The 20,320-nt window shown below is 36.8% G+C and overlaps 1 protein-coding gene across 1 annotated transcript in view; it reads right to left on the reverse strand.

The window, feature by feature from the left end:
* Nucleotides 1-1,929: 1,929 nt before the first annotated feature.
* LOC106060814 (uncharacterized) overlaps nt 1,930-20,320 on the reverse strand; it is a 32,541-nt gene continuing 14,150 nt past the window's right edge. The window contains exons 4-7 of the mRNA XM_056027462.1: nt 19,578-19,730; nt 15,249-15,437; nt 6,027-6,257; nt 1,930-4,862 (exon numbers count right to left, since the gene is read on the reverse strand). Of these exons, the coding sequence (XP_055883437.1) occupies nt 3,621-4,862; nt 6,027-6,257; nt 15,249-15,437; nt 19,578-19,730 (1,815 nt within the window). The 3' untranslated portion in view covers nt 1,930-3,620. The remainder of the gene's footprint in view (nt 4,863-6,026; nt 6,258-15,248; nt 15,438-19,577; nt 19,731-20,320) is intronic.

Consider the following 20,320-nt stretch of genomic DNA (forward strand, 5'->3'; position numbering starts at 1 on the left):
AAGCCAATACAACACAATTGGCCACACCAAATTCAAATGCTTTCTAGTACAATAGAACTGCCTACTAAACACTACAAGCTCTTTCTGTCTACTTCTAGAGTCGTACAGTTACATTCTCGAGGACTCACAAGGTACCATGACAAAGTCCTTACTGCCTTGCTGTCCTGGACTCAACTGTCTATTGTTACACACTGTACGTGTCTCTTCCTTGAAGGCTTTCGGTCACATGACCACAACATGGGTCATATTTGAGTGAACTAGCAGTACTGTCCCTTGTTTTACAGCCGTTGACCTGTGTGATTGGCCTGAGTCGCGTGTATCAGTTGGCCGCTCATACATTAACCCTTTCGGTCCGCAACTGGAGTTACTACAATACTTTGACCAGCATCTTTGCACATGCTACAAATATTTTGCACGTTGTTTTTTTTTTTCCAGAAATGAGCAAATTTGTCAAATCAGGTGCTGTATTAGTCGTTTAAACAGGTTTACAAAAAAACAAAACAAAATAACGTCTCAGTTTGTGCGGACTTAGTGAGTCTGAAAAGAGAACTTCGTCACAAATGACGCGTTAAGTTTTTTTTTTTCAATACCTGCTTTTAAACTGTTGAAGTAAAACAATATTATAAGAAATTGTCAATATATTTTCTTAACGTACTTTTGTACGATTTCCATTTTCACGGTTTGTTTCATAATGAAAATATCTCCTTCAACAACAAGTATTGTTAATGAAACACGAATGTGCTTCTCGTAAATCTTCACCATAGAAAGAACTGCAATACTGCAATAGTTATTAGGCGACATTATAATGTTTGAAATGATTTTAATTTAATTGTTTCTCAGCATCTATCCTCGAATTACTATTATAGTTTTTTTAAAGTAAATAACCTTTAAAAAATGTGTATAATGTCATGTTTTCTAGACGAAAATATTTTTTTCTGATGGTCTTAAGCGACCCCTCGTAAATCGCTAATAGACCCCCAAGGGGGGTCGCGATTCACAGGTTGAGAACCCCCGTTCTAGATTAATAAGCCTAATAAGAAGAAATCTCAGGGTTACCTTAGACTTAGACTGATTTGCAGAGATTTTTTTAGTCAAGACTTCTCAGTACGTTGTGATCCTATAATTCCAACTCGTGGCTCACGCCTCCACGGGCAGACGTGCTAACCACTCTGCTAGAGAATATTGTATATCATTTTTTTTTAATTTAGAGCGGCGACTTATAAAGGGGATTAATTCAGCTTATACCACCGCTTCTTTAAAGTACAATTTCATTCCCTTGTTCGAGATACCACAATACAAAAATTATTACCAATAATAAACTAACTAATTGGTTAACTTTTTAATTTTGAATCTAATGTTGTCAGGTAACAGAAATAATTGCGCGAAATTTCATTTAGATCCGAGAATGGGTGGCAGAGAAATAACGTGTGCAACCTTTGTGGCCAGACAGTAAGTGGATATAAGTTTTTGTTAGAATTCAGTAACTATTAAGTATAGCGTCATTTGTTATGGACATTTATCCTCCATCTTTTCTTTTTTTCTTACTTACGGGATTGAAAATGAAATTAGGGGGCCTATTATGTTTATTTTATTGTTAAAGCAGAACGTGTTTCATAAATTTGAACATTCGTTGAACAAGCACTCCATAGTTCTTAAAACACTTCTCCTTTCACTTTTTTTTTTAAACGTTTAACACTGTGCATATAGCAAACTAAAAGTTCCCTTTACAGATCTTGCGACCTATGGTGCAAATCATACTAAGTTCATCTTTTTCTTTGACCAACAGTTAACGAGCAGGGTGTCGTGTGTCTAGCAAATCGACCAGCAGTCTTTACTTTCCCTAACTAAAGTCAGTTATACGTTCGAGTGGGATGAAATCAGGGGCGCTTTAAAAATGTTGAAATTAAAAAACCCAGTCTTACCGAGATACATAATAATAATAATAATTTTATTTATAAAGCGCTGTTAACAAACAAAATGTAGGCTCAAGGCGCTGTAATAACAATACAAACAGAAACACGAAAGTTAAAATAATATACCCCCATTTCGGAAACCTAGCGCTTAACAACTCAGCCACCGCGCTCTTACGCTGCATACACAATATGTACAATTTTAGTACATGTAGAGTTAGCGAAAGAGAAACTCTAAACCAGGGGTTCTCAACCTGTGGGTCGCGACCCCCTTGGGGGGTCAATTGACCATTTGCCTGGGGACCATCGAAACTATGGATTGTTATTATGTATTCTTCTATTGCTGTATGTGTGTGTTTGTGTGTGGGGGAGTGTCGCGGCAGAGTGGGGGATTGTAAAAAGGGGTCGCCGAACTTAAAAGGTTGAGAACCGCTGCTCTAAACTGACGATATACATTCGTTTTACTTGTTTCTCTTATCTGTGTACCAAATACACACACACTCGCATACAATATTAAAGTAAACAATGCACTGTTACCTCACAGGAAGTAGTCTTCATTACATGACGTACACAAACATCTGGTAATTACATTACATAAATACGTTTATCGCGTAACGAGGGAAAAAAAAGTAGTAGACATGTGCATATTTACATAATAATCGAAATGCATAATCATTACCGGGTTATCAAATTAAATCGTGCGCCTTCTGTTTCCAAAGGACAGAGTAGCATTGCACACTATTTGAAATGAATATACGTTGATAGGTTTTATTCAATTTTCGTTAAGAAGTATTGAGTACATCGACAACACTATGAAGTATAAACAGCAATATGAATGTTGAAGTACGGCAATATTAATGGCATTTTGAATGATAATATAAAAACCATGCAAATAAATAACCGAATGAATGACGATAAAAAAGAAAAGTTTCCCTTTTCAGACCTTGCGAACTATGGGGCAGATGATGTAAAGGTCAACTGTGGCCGACGGTTAACGAGGGTGTCATGTGGCCATCGACCAACCATTATACTATCACCAACTAATGTCAGGTAACCATTAAAAATTGGGTAGACTCAGGGGCTCCTTTAAAATCCCGAATTTAATAAATACTAGAATTGAACCCGGGATCCCTTGGTTCGGAGGCCAAGTGCCTTACCACTAGGCCACCACAATACATATATAAATAAGATAGGAATAAATAATTTAAACGACAATGTAAACAGGATCATATGCCGATATGAATAGCAATGAATATAACTATTGAAATTATAATACTAATAACAATATTAAAGTAAAGTTCCCCTGTCAGACCATGCAATCTATGGGGCAGACGATGCCAAGGTAATCTGTTTCTGTGGCTCAGAGTTAACGAAAGTGTCATGTGGCCAGCAAAACGTGGGCTCAGAGGACTCAAAACATCCCGAAATTTAAAATTCCAGCCTTCACCAGGATTCGAACCCAGAACACTTGATATGGAAGCCAAGCGCTTTACCGCTCAGCCACCAAGCCTCCTAAATAATAATATGAATTACTATAAATGAATAAGTTACTGTGTCATGTCAAATTTCATGAATACATTTTTTTAACTCAGAAGATACGAATGCAAGTAGACTGCAAGATGAAATTGAAAATGCAAAATTAAGAAAAATACATTTATAAAAATAAACAGTCTATGGTAGTTAAGTGACCTGTCTATGGTAGTGACCAATCTACGGTAGTCCATTGTCTATAGGACAGCCACGCTCCCCCTCTTTCATTAGACACGAAGTGTGTCCATCCCAACAAGGAATCGCCTTGGAGTCACATTTAGTCACGTGATACCTGCCGTTGTAGAACTGAACCTTGACCGCGTGGGAGTGGGCGTTGTCTTGGCTGGTGATGAGGTCGACGACCTCGCCCTTCTGAAGACGTTCCTGCTCGTCCTTGGTCATCTCTATCGTGTGATAGTGTTCGCCTGGAGGGTTCTGGAAGATGGTAGTGGTCATCAGGGTCAGCTGCTGCTGGATGGGATATTTGGGAGTCAAAGTGGTAGATGTTTTTGGAAGTGCTGTCGAAGTGGACGTCACTAGTTTTGGGGTAGTCCTCTGAGGAGTAGGTGAAGAGGCTATCGGTTTCACCTCTGGCGTTCTAGGAATCTTTTCCGTTAAGAGCCTCTCGTAAGAAGCAAGCTTTAAGACAATATCTTTAAGAGCGTTTAACTCTTTCCAGACGGAGCTACCCTCAGCGTGAACCGGGGTTATAGGATATCTGGTCCTCAGAACTCCTACTCCGGGAATATTCGGCAAAAAGATTCTCACGCCTGAAGCCGACATGCTCCTGATGGTGTTGTTCTTATCCAAGACCCCAACAGAACCTTTCACTGTGTCTGCTGCTGTGGAACCAACTTCGCCCCCTGAGAAAAATTGTATTGGTGTTCTGTAGAATTGGTTGTAGAGAGAGCCATTGAACGCGTTGTTGATATTGAGACCACCGTTTCGTTTGCCATTGCTGAGAACAATATTCTTGTCTTTATTAGAATAGAACGGGATGTCATACGGGTTCCAAGTACTCAAGGGAGTTAAATAAATAATCTCCAGCGGGATGGAATACGACATTCTCTTCTTAGACTCGTAGCACACTTTTGTCGCGCTACACTGTTTAATATAGAATTCCGCGATCTTCTCTTGCGTCGTTTCGGCCATGAAGATGTTTGGATCGCTGTAGCCTCGTCTGCCGTAAGAGAGCCCCATGGCGTCTGCTTTCTCGACCCTGTAGCGACGGTGGTAGAAGCCGACGTTAAATCTGCTGTCGTTTCCTGGAGCCGGGTGCAAGAGCTTCATCCCGAAGGTGGAATCAGTAATGTTAGCACCATAGTTGTCCTTCCCTGGCACCTCGCCCATCATGTCGTCTAGGTATTGCCAGTTGGGCTTGTCGTTTGGTCCGACAACGGAAAATCTGGCACCTCTTGTAGTCTATAAATACATCGTAAGATAATTATGAATTTTCTTTTATATAAATACATTTAAAAATTACAGACTTGACTTTAAAAGAGCAGAAATGACATTTTCAACCTTTTTAATCTCACACAGCGGATCACTTTGACTTTGATCAATTTTTTCTTTTATATAAATACATTTTAAAGTATGTTTTAATAAGAGCATATAAAAGTGAGCATTGCAAATTTAAGAGCCTTCAAACTCTAGCTTTTTAGAATATAACAGGAGTCAGGGGATTTTTACATAGAATCTACAGCAGCTTCGATGAGGTAAAGCATTGAAAAGCAATGTATTAAAGAAGGTAATGGCATGTAAACGCACTTTTAAGCAAAGTAGATACTTATCTTATCTTATTTTATCATCTTATAAAATTACAGACTTTTTTTAATAGAGTAGAAATGACATTTTCAACCCTTTTAATCTCAGCCAGTGGATCACTTTGACTTACGGTAACCCGTAGTGTTAGCCTTTGCATTAGCCTACGTCTTACGCATTTCATGTGTTGATCTAGTTATTGCTGCTTGTCAATGACTTAAACTCTGCTTCGTAGTTGGTATTCCTGGCTGATTCAGGCAACCCATTCAATGCCCTAATATCACTAAGGAGAATGGAGAACTTAGAATAACTCGTTCTAGCATAAGGAATAGAGGACTCTGCCTTTATCTTTGAGTGTTCTTAAGTATTTTATTAGGTTTTGTTTTCATGATTGTAAATTATGGATCAGTATTTTATGAATAATAGCTAATTTTTATTAGTAAACCTCTGCGGTTGTAGGACTAAGTAATTTGTTCTATTTCTTTGGTCATCATTTAGTTTTTAATATATCATAGTGTTAAAAATTGAAAAAACAAAAACAGACAAATGAAAATCCCCCATTACATATTGACAACTGTAACAATCTGAGGCATGACATGGCCTTAATTGTGCCGAAGTGCCCTAAACCCAAACCCCAATAAATTAACGCCCTTGCCTTCTCTTTGACTGAACCCCCACTTCTTCTAACCAATGAAAAGAGACTAAGGCAACATAAAAATTACTGTATCTAATATTATTATTATCTTCTTATCTTATATTATACAGAGGTTACTTCAAAAGAGATGATGATTATTAAAAAGGCAGCACTAAATGCTCCTTGCTTACCAAATACTGCTCCAAGGTCTGACCTCTTGGAAGGCGCACGCTGAGGTCGTCGACAGGTTTGAGGTAGGACGTAGGCAGGTCTTTGTACAGAGGGTGGCACAGCATCCTGTAGTTCCACTGGGCGTACACTGGCACCCCGCTGTCGGTGATGTTGATTATAGCCGTGGGGAGATAAGCGAAATTCTCGTCCAGACTTTTCCTGCCAGTGTAGGCGGAGTATCGGACCCTTTCCTGGTGGGGGAATACTCAAATTAAGAATACATAAAAGATGAAAGAATGAGTGTAGATCAGTGATGCTCAACCTTATTCGGCCGACGGGCCATTTTAATTTTCGACACTCGTGTCGCGGGCCACACCAACAAAATGATAAAAAAGGAAAAAGACAATAAATCATTTTTATTAGAAACCAGCGAATCTAGTACTTGCATTAATTCATGAAAAGTTTATCCAAAACTTTTAAATATCTAGCTTCATAAATGAGGTATACAGTTGGAGTTTGGTTTCATAAAGCTGTTGAATGTATTGTTCTTTAAAAATAAGCCTCTTTTTCTTTATAGAACAAATATTTCGGCTTATTGGTACCAAGCCATTTACCCTAACGTAGAATTACATTTTTTAAAACATTTTTTTTTCTATAGAGGGGATTTTTTACATCTTATACCGACGTATCGGCGGGCCTAGTGGAATAAGGTCGTGGGCCGGGTGTGGCCCGCGGGCCGAATTTTGGGCATCACTGATGTAGACTACACTTATACACATTAAAGATTTTTACTGTAATCTAAACAATGCCAAAGACGATAAATTGAACTCTACTGTTGCCAACTAAACAAAAATACAGGACGCTAAATTGAACTCTACTGTTGCCAACTAATCAAAAATACAGGACGCTAAATTGAACTCTACTGTTGCCAACTAAACAAAAATACAGGACGCTAAATTGAACTCTACTGTTGCCAACTAAACAAAAATACAGGACGCTAAATTGAACTCTACTGTTGCTAACTAAACAAAAATACAGGACGCTAGATTGAACTCTACTGTTGTCAAATAAACAAAAATAGAAGGACTCTAAATTGAACTCTACTGTTGCCAACTAAACAAAAATAGAAGGACGCTAAATTGAACTCTACTGTTGTCAAATAAACAAAAATAGAAGGACGCTAAATTGAACTCTACTGTTGCCAACTAAACAAAAATAGAAGGACTCTAAATTGAACTCGACTGTTGCCAACTAAACAAAAATACAGGACGCTAAATTGAATTCTACTGTTGCCAACTAAACAAAAATACAGGACGCTAAATTGAACTCTACTGTTGCCAACTAATCAAAAATACAGGACGCTAAATTGAACTCTACTGTTGCCAACTAAACAAAATACAGGACGCTAAATTGAACTCTACTGTTGCCAAAACTAAACAAAAATACAGGACGCTAAATTGAACTCTACTGTTGCTAACTAAACAAAAATACAGGACGCTAGATTGAACTCTACTGTTGTCAAATAAACAAAAATAGAAGGACGCTAAATTGAACTCTACTGTTGCCAACTAAACAAAAATAGAAGGACGCTAAATTGAACTCTACTGTTGTCAAATAAACAAAAATAGAAGGACGCTAAATTGAACTCTACTGTTGCCAACTAAACAAAAATAGAAGGACGCTAAATTGAACTCGACTGTTGCCAACTAAACAAAAATACAGGACGCTAAATTGAATTCTACTGTTGCCAACTAAACAAAAATACAGGACGCTAGATTGAACTCTACTGTTGTCAAATAAACAAAAATAGAAGGACGCTAAATTGAACTCTACTGTTGCCAACTAAACAAAAATAGAAGGACGCTAAATTGAACTCTACTGTTGTCAAATAAACAAAAATAGAAGGACGCTAAATTGAACTCTACTGTTGCCAACTAAACAAAAATAGAAGGACGCTAAATTGAACTCGACTGTTGCCAACTAAATAAAAATACAGGACGCTAAATTGAATTCTACTGTTGCCAACTAAACAAAAATACAGGACGCTAAATTGAACTCTACTGTTGCCAACTAATCAAAAATACAGGACGCTAAATTGAACTCTACTGTTGCCAACTAAACAAAAATAGAAGGACGCTAAATTGAACTCGACTGTTGCCAACTAAATAAAAATACAGGACGCTAAATTGAATTCTACTGTTGCCAACTAAACAAAAATACAGGACGCTAAATTGAACTCTACTGTTGCCAACTAAACAAAATACAGGACGCTAAATTGAACTCTACTGTTGCCAAAACTAATAGCGTCTTTTCCCCTTTCAGGAGCCGCTAATAAACTGATCTACTGAAGACCAGCATTGTCTTTTTAGAGAAGAAAAAACATTACAGACTGTTGTTCTTTAAGTTGGTCAAAAGACACGATTACTGTTAGCCATAGAAACAGATCAGCTTTCCATCAACTGACCCATCAATTCATCGTCATTATCATTATCACCATCATCATCATTATCATCGTCATCACCATCATCCATCAACAATATAATCATCATCACCGTGTCATGTATCAGTTTTAGAACCCCTGTAATATTTGGTGACTAGTAGTCACTGAACTATTCCGTGCTAACACCACGAGATTTTTCTCCTGGTCGGGGACTGACCACGAGGTGGACACCTCAGTTGACCATGGACTCTTAGAGAGAGAGGAGCGTTATTATCTCCTTAGGTATATTGTATGAGCACTGAGTAATTATTATGTAGTATGCTGTTCTTTTCATTGGATTACATTTTGTGATGGCTTAAGTTGCCAATATCTTTTGTGAATTATTGTGTGAATAAAATGTATGTCTGCTACCAGTGTGTTTATCAATAATTCTAAATGTTGTCGTTGGAGACTTTAGTATACTAGTGTTATTACGCACTAGCAAATCTAGTGCGTGTAAGAAAGTATTTAGTTAAGAAGAACATTATAGTAATACCAGAAGAGGTATCTACAACACACAGAGACATTCGCGTCATCACGCCTACAACAAGAACCAGGCTGTGACACACCGTCATCCCTCAATCAATCATCATCCATCAATCAATCAACATCATTATTATGCTCTATTTGACTGAATATTTTTAAAGCTGCTTCAATATTATTGAAGTTTATAAATCTAATAGAGATTACATCTAGATTTTAGATCTAGAAGCAGACCTGGACTAGATCTTAATAGTTCTTAATCAGAACGTTAAGTCTAGTGTTAGATCTGTCCATATAATGAACATAGCAATAAATAGTCGCCCAGGTTTGCCATCTTCACTGGCCAAGTAAAAAAAAAATGTGTACGTTTTAGCAGCTGACAGTGTCCTGGTTCAAAACTTAGAATGATCCAAAAATCTTAATTAAGTTAATTAAGTTAAATATTAGAGGTATTGTATTTAAAAAAAATATTTAAAAAAAAATGTTTGTCTTGTTTCAGCTGTGGTTGGATTTGTAGGGTTGAGTGTGGTTGCTGGTAAGGGAATCGGTTTGATGCAGCTCTACCTTCCAAAATTTAAATTTAGTCTCGGCTGGTCATTCAGCCTATTCCTCATCGGACAATTCACGTTTCTCTTCGCCTTCGTCTGGCACTACTTGGATGCCAGAGATGCGGTCAAAGGGTAGCCAGGGTGCAGGGGGTATTTGTTACATTCGACGTGCGCCTCCGTATTTTTGTGCAATGCACAGTTTTTTAATCTTGATATTCATGTTTTTAAATTGGTTATGACCCTGTTGCATATACTCCACACATATTAATTAACTCAGTTCATGCGGGGTTACTCTCAGGAAGTAACCCGAGTTACATATTATTAAGTTATATATCTATAAAGTAGATTTATCTAATGCCATGATTTCTAATGTCAAAAATAGAGGGGCCCCAGAAGAGGGCAAGTCCCCAGGCTCTTCTATTCAGAGCTACGCCACTGGTAAACATAATCTTATTCAGTATGGACTTATAGGTGACAGTAGATGTGTATATAAAGGTGGTAGTAGATTTGTACATATCTCCTCGCTATATTCTGGATTGTGTCTACTACACATTTCAATTAATGATAATGATAAATATGGACAATATTTGTAATATAAACAGAACAAATGTCTGAAAATAAATCTCAATAATGATCAATAGCTGTTGTAGAGATTTTGTTCTTTTAATAAGAGAAGGAGAGAAAGAGAAAGAAAAAAAAGAGAAAGAGATAAAAAGAGAGGTAGAGAGAGGGGAAAGAAAGAGAGACATAGAAAAAGAGAAAGTAAGAGAGAGAATGACAAAGAAATAAAGAAAGAGAGAGAATGACAAAGAAATAAAGAAAGAGAGAGAATGACAAAGAAATAAAGAAAGAGAGAGAATGACAAAGAAATAAAGAAAGAGAGAGAATGACAAAGAAATAAAGAAAGAGAGAGAATGACAAAGAAATAAAGAAAGAGAGAGAATGACAAAGAAATAAAGAAAGAGAGAGAGAACAAAAGAAAAAAAGAAAAAGAAAAGCAATAGAAACGCAGAGACAGAAAGAGACAGAAAAAGAGATTGATAATGAGAGAGAGAGAGAAATAGAGAAAAATAGAAAGAGAAACAAGATTGACGAGGAAAGAAAAAAAAAGATAGTGATATAGAAAAAGTAAAAGAGAAAGAAAGAGAGAAAAAGAGACAAAGAAATAGAGAGACTAAAACGAGAGATTGAGGACGAGAGAAAAATAGAGAACAGAAATAGAGATGAACAAAAAGAATCGAGAAGAAAGAGAGAGAGAAAGAAAAAGAGAAGGGGTGAGGAAAGAGAGAAAGAGACAGAAAAAGCCATAGAGAAAGAGAGAAAGTAAAATAAAGAAAGCAAGAGAAAAAAACGAGGGAGAGAAAAAAAGAGAAAGATAGATTAAGAGAGTGAGAGAGAGAGCGGATATTTCGTAGCATCATAATTTTCTATGGTCTATTTCGTTTTAAATAGTTGCTCATTAGAGTTTGGGCTGACTCTAGGATAGCTAAAACTAGATCCCCTTAGAGTTTCTCCACTGCCTCCCTCAGAGCTAGCATAAAAGCCCCTAAGTTTTATCCCACGTCCCAGCAGGACATCATTCTTTAACTCCCGAGCTCCCCCACACCCTCCCGCGGTCCTAGCACTAATTTGGGGCTGTTGGACTATCATCATTAAGTCTCCACTGCCTCCCTCGGGGGCTAACACTTAAAAGCCCATACGGTTCATCCCCAGGTCCCACCAGACCGTTAAACTTTAACTCACCAGCTCCCCCACCCAAACCGTGGGCCTAGCACTAATGTTGGGAGGGGCTTGGGGTGGATGCGTCTAACGTGTTGATGTGGTGCTTGCTTTATTTGGTTAGTTTAGGTGTCGTGTCTTAGTGTGGCGAATGGACCGTATCTTGTGGAGAAAAACTGTCTACGTTTAGTGAAAAGTTTGTGGCCTAGTGTAGGGAAACATTAGGTCCGGAGCTGTTTCGTCTGTGTTAGCACATATGCATGTTGTCTGAGAGTGCAGATAATAACATAAAATAAAACAAACAAAAAACATCACAGGCGAACAAAAACAAAGATAAAGATATACAAAAAACAACAACAACAAACAAACAAAAAATAGCAATCAATAGTGAACAAACAAACAAACAAACTATAAACAAAATATTAAAATCTAGATAAAGACGGGCAAAACAAACAAAAAATAGCAATCATAGTCAACAAACAAACAAACTATAAACAAAATATTAAAATCTAGATATAGAACGGGCAAAACAAACAAAAAAAAAACAAAACGACAGCAGATTATAAATAAAATATTTTGACATTTACAAAAAATTACAATACTATTTATACTCATGATCAAAATAATAATTGAAATAACAATAAGAAAAATAAATTGTATAGTAGGTATGAAATGCCTGCCTCGTATTTATTTTTAGATCCCACCACTCCCCGAGTAGATAAACTTTACGCTAAGTGGAATACATTGTTGGCGGACTTCCAAGAAATCCGCTTCTAGAAACGCGAAAAAAAAAAAAATCCAATCCACTAATTTTGATTAGGCGGGTTTCATTGATTAGTTGTGGGTACCATTAAATATAGGGTATGGTTGCTTAAGTGAGTTCCATTGAATGAAATAATTAAATAAATAAATTATAGCTTTTATATAGCGCTACTTTCATGCTTGTAGCTTGCTCAGAGCGCCATGGTCCAATCTTATTTGTGAACCATGGTTTGAGGGGGGGGGGGGGGGTTTAGACAGGAAGAAAGACTGTTGGAAATCCGGCTAAAGCAGGGGTCGGCAACCTGCGGATCGCGAGCCACATGCGGCTCTTTGGATGTTAAGTTGCGGCTCTTTAGTACCACACTGAAATATTATTTATTTTATCGAAAACAAAATTGAACAAATTAACTAAGATAAGGAACCGACTCTCTCTCTCTCTCTCTCAGCCGCTTGTACTTGTTCTTCACCGCAACCCTCCCAAGGTCTTCAAATGTAACATATTTGGAAGTGGAAGAATTCAACTTTCTTCTGCCTTATCACTTGATATAGATACGTCTTCCGACATAAAAGACACGGCACAAGTTAGCTTTCTGTCAGGTATATGTCTTCCCAAGGATTGCTAGCGCTCTCGTGAAAAACTATAGAAGGCTAATCTTATGCCGTGCAAAAACGCCTTGAAGACAATAAGATCGATTCAAATAAACTCGTTTCAATTTCAACTGATGGAGCCAGAAGTATGACAGGAAAAAAATAAAAAGAGAATCTGCGAGTCTCCATGTATTTCTTACGTTTCACTGCATACTCCAGCAAGAAGTGCTGGTCAATAAGCACTCTACCATCGTCAGTTGAAAGAATTAGACGAAATGGAGACTCAATATTCCGACCTTCTGCTTCCCCATTAAGTGCGATTTCTTTCTACGGGTATGGTGTTGAAACTTCTAGCTTTGTGCTTGAATGTAATAAATACATTCCTTAGTATTATAGGTATTAATCACCCTGAATTAGAGAAAGACAAATGATTGCTAAAATGTTATTTTATGATGGATATATCAGGAAAACTTAATAAGATGAATCTAAAACTACAAAAAAAAAAAAGGAAAACACAGCCGATGTTTTAGAAGAAGATATAAGAGCGCTGGCTGAGCAGTAAAGAGCTTGGCTTCAGAACCGGGGTCCCGAATAAAAATCTTGGTGAAGACTGGGATTTTTAATCTCTGGATATTTTTTGGCGCTCCTTAATCCACCCATCTCTATTAGGTACCTGCCATTAGTTGGGGGAAAGTAAAGGCGGTTGGTCGTTGTGCAGGCCACAGAAAAAGATGAACTTTACATCATCTACATCATCTGATCGCAAGTTGTGAATGGGAAACTTTACTTTACTTATTCAGAGCGATAAATGACTTCATTTTCACTTTCTAAATCAATATCGCGATAAAACCAGTGCAACTGTTGACAAGAATTACTTTAGCACGGTTATTTAAAAAATTACAGATGAATTCGCTGAGAGATTTAAGCATTTCAAAACCATTCTAGCATTCATAGCAAATCCCCTCAACACTAATAGTAACGAAATCTACATTGAGCCATTTGGAATTGATACTGGACTTTTATAAAAGTAAAGTTTCTGGAGTGGAGAATACGGTTTTGAAAAGGAAATTGGAAGAGTTGGGGGTCTAGATAAGTATGTAACACAAAAAAAATGGACATGCAGCTTTCAAAGAAATGCCGCGAGATGAGGCACTTATATTCGACACATGGAATTGTCTTCCAGATTGCTACAGTGAAGTGAAAAGGTTGACTATTGGAGTGCTAACTATATTCGGATCGACATATTCGTGCGAGCAAGCATTCTCTTACTTGAATATAATTAAAATTAAAGTAAGAAGCCTACTAACAATTTAAAAATGTAGAGTCGTGTTTGAAAATAAAACAAGTTATGAGCAAAATGTGTCCGAACTTTCTAAAACCTAAGTCATCGCTCCCATTGAATTTGTTAGCTCAATAGTTTTGTTTTTGAAGTACAAGTTTGTGTTGTATGTAAATGTTTAATTCATTTAATCTGTTTACATAGGCCTACATAAAAAGTAATTATCTAATAATCACATGTATATATTATCTAATTTGTTGTGAAAAACACTAGTCATATTTAAAATAAATCGATATTTTTTGTCAGAAATAAATTGATTCTTTTTTATTTATCAAAGAACTTTAATTATCCCAGTACTATTTATAGTTGGCACGAAAAAATTGTGTGGCTCTTGAAAACCTTAGAAATTTTGTTAATTGTAATTTTTGGCTCCTTCGACTCGAAGGGTTGCCGACCCCTGGCCTAACTGATGTCTTATAATTATTCTAATTTTTTGAAAAGGCTCAATCTCTTATTCGAATCCTCTACAAAAAAATTTAAACATTTGTGGATCCATAAAAAAAGGTTTCAGGAAAATAAACTTTATAAGATTACTTTTCGTTTTAAATTAGGTTTTACTTATAATGCATACTAATTAGCTTTTTCTCTTTAAAAAATACTTGCATAACTGATTTTAAAAATTAGATTTTTCGCTTTCAGAAAAAAAAAAGTAGCCGTTGCATCAGAACTTTGAATGGTCTAAAATATTGTGATGTCCAATTTTCAATATCTTTTCTAGTTTACGAGATCTAAACGGGACTGACATTCTCTATACAACTAATAGCGTCTTTTACTTTTACTTAATGTACTTAAAAATTTTTAACTTCAATTTGATAAAGAAAACTTTAAAGGGACATAACTGAACAGTAAAATTACAATCTTGGCTAAACTGTGAATAAGCCTTGAAATCTAGTGATATTTCAAAGAAATTTTAACAAAATTAGCATACCCCGCGAGACAATTCATATTATAAGAAAATTATAGTATTACGAACAAAAAGGTTCGAGATACAAAGCTATACTAAACAATAATAAGACTTAAAGTTATGAAATATTTTTAAAGATCTCATTTTCATTCCCCTTTCTCACACGGTGAAAGAAGCACGGAATTTCAAATAATAGCACAGAACTACGTTTACAATAACGAATGCCATACAGTACAGAACTTAACATTTCTTTAAGAATTTTTCAGTGCTATGTGGGAACATGGATACACACATTTTTAATAATCAAAACAAAATAAATAATCAAAACAAATACATTTCTATAGTGCTCTTGATGAGAACACTGTAATATCATTAGTCTTTTAAGACATAGCTTACATAAAGCGGAAGCAATTAACTAACCTGCAGGTCAAACCAACTGGTAGCGTCCAGTGAGTGGCGGTCACTAAAGAAAGGTTCCTCTAACTCTTTAGTGTTTGTGGTCCAGGCCCCTTCCAGGTAACACAGAAGTGGCTTGAAGTAGGGCCTGTAATCTCTAACCGAAGAGTTCTGGTCCCTCCAAGCTTTGAACCACTCTCTCATCTCTACGATCTAGTCAATAGAGGAAGATAACAATTTAAGAAAATAGTCTAACGTAATTAATTTAATAAAATCATTTATCAAGGCAGTATAATTATATGCAGAAAAAGGAATGGGATATTTAATTTGAGAAATTAGAAATGTTTCTTTAAAAAGAGAAGATAATTACGTCCTACATTTAATACTATATTTGTTACCGGTATGTATAGTTACAAATGAACAGTGATAGGTAGAGGTCAACGTATGACCCCGGCTAGATGACACAGCAGCGAGTGTTCTCTGGAATCTACATGTGCAAACAAAGACAGGATGTGACGTTTCCTCACGTGTTATTCCAGAAGATACTAGCAGTGTTTGTGCAACTTGTGGAGGAGCGATTAGGGACTTTATATAAACCAGAGAGTTAATGTGAAAGTCAGTCGTGAGTGAGTCGTCGGTACTGTTGTCTACTGTGCGAGACAGTAGAAGAGAGATGTGTACGACTCGATGCAAGTTAACTAGGGTAGAGTTAACTGGAGTGGACTACTGTCGTTAAAGTCTATACAGCGAACTACAGTGGACTTGAGCCGTTACAGTCGATACAGTCGATGTAAGACGTGTACGGCTCTGATTCGGTAGACTTGAGTACGACCTTGTTCAGCTTTGGGAGACCTGGAGCGACACTGGGAAGTGTGTCGTTGGTCTGTTCTGTGGAATACGGCTCGATACAACGAAGTGAAGAGATGAATCGCAACGAAGTGAAGAGATGAAATTGCAACGAAGTGAAGAGATGAATCGCAACGAAGTATAGCTAACTGTAAACTGACAGATATTGTACAGTCTTCTACGCTACATGTTACAGTGACGAGTTGTTAGAGTTAATAGTCAATATAGTTATATGAAGCTGAAAGTTGAGTCGTCAAGTTCTTTGCAGTGTTTTTATTTGTGTGCCTGCTAGTACATTTAGCCAGAAGATTCAGAAATACGTAACAATATGAAGCGGTTGAATGTATTGTTTATTTGTTGTAACTTTGGTAGGAAAGAGTTACATCCCTTTGTTTATGAATGGGAACAGTCTTTAGTAATGTGAATTTAATGTTTTAGTTTTTCTTGAGTGTGTGTGTGTGTTAGTTAGTGGGGTCTTTGTTTCCTGTCCGGAAAGGTTGGACACTTACTGCTGGGAGTAGAAGCGGACAGGTGTTTGTGTGCTGTCATGTAGTATTTTAACTTAAATAGTCATTAAACTTGTTAGTTCCAGGTTAAAAGTAGTTCTTGTGGTCTATAGGGCAGATGATGTAAAGGTCATCTGTTTCTGTGGCCTACGATTAACGAGGGTGTCATGTGACCATGTATGCCTTTACATTTTACCAACTAATGTCTGGTACCCATTCGAGCTGGGTGGACTCAGAGGTGCCCAAAGATCCCGAAATGAAAAATCCCAGTTTTGACTAGGATTCGAACCCGGGACCCAAGCGCCTCTAGGATAGTTGTAGCTTTAGAGGTTCATTAAGTATATATTCGTATATTAAAAATGTTAATTCTTGTATGTTCTAATTACCCATTGAGCCAAGTCTAAAGGACCTGACAGTGTTAATCAATGTATTTTATGTTAAATAAAGATGTTTACTGTCATAAGTTAAGTAAAAAAATTAATTGTACTAAGTTTTTCATTTTCCTAACTAATTCAGGCAACCCATTACATGCTAAGACCCCTACGACAAACTATCACAGCAACCCTACGACTAATTTTCACATTACCCCTACGACAAAATGTCACAGTATCCCTACGACAAAATGTCACAGCACCTCTACGACAAATTGTCACAGCACCTCTACGTCAAAATGTCACAGCACCTCTACGTCAAAATGTCACAGCACCTCTACGACAAATTGTCACAGCACCTCTACGTCAAAATGTCACAGCACCTCTACGACAAATTGTCACAGCACCTCTACGACAAAATGTCACAGCACCCCTACGACAAAATGTCACAGCACCTTTACGACAAAATGTCACAGCACCCCTACGACAAATTGTCACAGCACCTTTACGTCAAAATGTCACAGCACCCCTACGACAAATTGTCACAGCACCTTTACGTCAAAATGTCACAGCACCTCTACGACAAACTGTCACAGCACCTTTACGTCAAAATGTCACAGCACCTCTACGACAAACTGTCATAGCACCTCTACGACAAACTTTTTTTTACGGAATATGGAAAGGAAAAGACAAAAAATAAGAGAAAGTTTGAGAAAGAAAGGGAGAAAAAGTATGAGTTAAAGAGAGAAAGAGTGAAAATTTATAGGGTAGAGAGAAATAAATTATGTTAACGAGAGAAAGTAAGAGAAAGTTTAAGGTAGAGAGAGAGAGAGACAACAGGAAAGTGTGTATGTGGATAGATTGACAGAGAAAGAGAGACAACAGGAAAGTGTGTAAGTGGATAGATTGAGAGAGAAAAATAGAGAGTACATGTGCCCAAATGAATGCTTGACAGAGCGAGAAAATAAGAGAAGGAGAGAGAGAGAACGAGAAAGACAGAAAATAGCGCAAGAAGGTGAGGAGGTAAAAGAGAGAGAGAGAGAGAGAAAGACAGAGAAAGAAAGAGAGAAAAAAAGAGAGAGAAAAAGAGTGTAAAATAAAAGACAGTTTGAGAGCCTGAAAGTGACAGGTAGAGAGGCCAAGTAATTGTGTGTGTGTGTGTGTGTGTGAGAGAGAGAGAGAGAGGGGGGGGGTAAAGGAGAGTCAACAATCGTTATCACATTTCAAAAATTCTCACCGGGAAAGACTGAGACACGAAACAAGGACACTACTCTATATTTAGATGTCATGAAGTGAAACAACTTTGGATGCACACATGGAGGCCTCGAGGCTATTCAATTAGGTAACCAGGATGTGGTACTCAAGTGATGTATCGCCTCACGTAATTAGATAGTAATTAGTTGTTCAAGTACATTAATAATCAAAATACATTTAGTATTTTTAAATTCATAGTTATATCGGAATAGATTCGTTTCTTTATGTCGCCTTAGATTCCTCAGTTCAAGTTTTTATCTCTACAAGATCAATATAGAAATATAATGAACGATTGAAGACAGGGCCGTTCCTAACAATTGCGGGGCCCTATGCAAAACTGATTGCGCGGGGCCTAGTCTGGGTGGGAATAAGGATAATAAGTGAAAATAAGGATTTTGTATTTGAAAAAATTGACTTTGAATTTAATTCATTCTTTATTGGCTCAAAATTGCGATCAAATGAACTTTACTTTACGAACCTTGCAACCTATGGCATGTTTATATGCCAGTGACTATGAAAGTAAATAAAGTATTGGAACTTCCAATTAATGTGAAAATTCGCCCTATTATTACATTTTATTATATGAAAGCTGACAATGCCTTTTTTTCTTTTATCGCAATGAATGACACCCACAAATGACAATTTAGACTATTTTTCAGGAGATTTTTATGAGTTTTCAGACGATTTTAATAAATTCAGGAGATTTCCAGGAATTTTCGTGTATATTTTGCAATTTAATAATCACACCTAGAATTAGCGCGGGGCCTATGAAAGCGCGGGGCCCACTGCGGCCGCATAGGTTACAGTGGCCTAAGACCGGCCCTGATTGAAGATACTTAGAGCGAAACATTGTTCTAATTCAGTTTATGATAAAGAACTAACGCACGTGTTGTATTTCAAAAGCAGTAATAATGAAGGTGTGTTTGTCAGACGATTTGGCCTCCCACAAACTTCCATTGCAACTAAATGCATACCAACTAAATAATCAAAGCAGTGTACAAGAACAAAAAAAAAAGACGCGAAAATTGGAAACAGGATTAAAAGGGCCATTGGCCTCAACGATGCCCTTCAAACCACAATTAGACAATGCTTAAGCCAATATAGTTATATCAAGGACCTTCCTGCATGGAACAGTACCAGGCAGAAGAAAAGACAGTCAGAGAAATCGGTGGGAACACATCAAATAAATAAAATAGACTAAAGGATTGATGAAGGTGTTGAAAACATTAAACAGACCACTGTGTTGACAAAAAAGTTTGAATTACGCCTTTCTTTTTACTTACTAACGTAGTTCTCTCACCTTCTAGATGTAGTGTTCTGAGTTCATATCCAACCATTAGCCTACTATTTCAATAAGTCACTATTCCATGACCTACCTGCTCTTGTACACTGGGCTTATCCAACACCTGACGCGGTACGGGAGGGAAGGGGATCTCACTCATCACGTGATACGCGGAGGATTTGGGGCTGGGCATTCTCAGTTGGTAGTCGTTGTGCCTGGTTCGAAACTCTACTCCGTTCAGGACAAACTGGAACACACAAGAACATGTAATATACATATATATATGTACGTGTATTGATAAAAAAATGTCTATACATTCAGACTGATAAATATACCTTAATAGTAAGCAGACTGATAAATATACCTTAATAGTAAGCAGACTGATAAATATACCTTAATAGTAAGCAGACTGATAAATATACCTTAATAGTAAGCAGACTGATAAATATACCTTAATAGTAAGCAGACTGATAAATATACCTTAATAGTAAGCAGACTGATAAATATACCTTAATAGTAAACAGACTGATAAATATACATTAATAGTAAGCAGACTGATAAATATATCTTAATAGAAAGCAGACTGATAAATATACCTTAATAGTAAGCAGATTGATAAATATACCTTAATAGTAAGCAGACTGATAAATATACCTTAATAGATAGCAGACTGATAAATATACCTTAATAGTAAGCAGACTGATAAATATATCTTAATACTAAGCAGACTGATAAATATACCTTAATAGTAAGCAGACTGATGAAATATACCTTAATAGAAAGCAGACTGATGAAATATACCTTAATAGAAAGCAGACTGATGAAATATACCTTAAT

This window comes from Biomphalaria glabrata, chromosome 4, assembly GCF_947242115.1.
Source record: "Biomphalaria glabrata chromosome 4, xgBioGlab47.1, whole genome shotgun sequence".
Taxonomy (NCBI): Eukaryota; Metazoa; Mollusca; class Gastropoda; family Planorbidae; genus Biomphalaria; species Biomphalaria glabrata.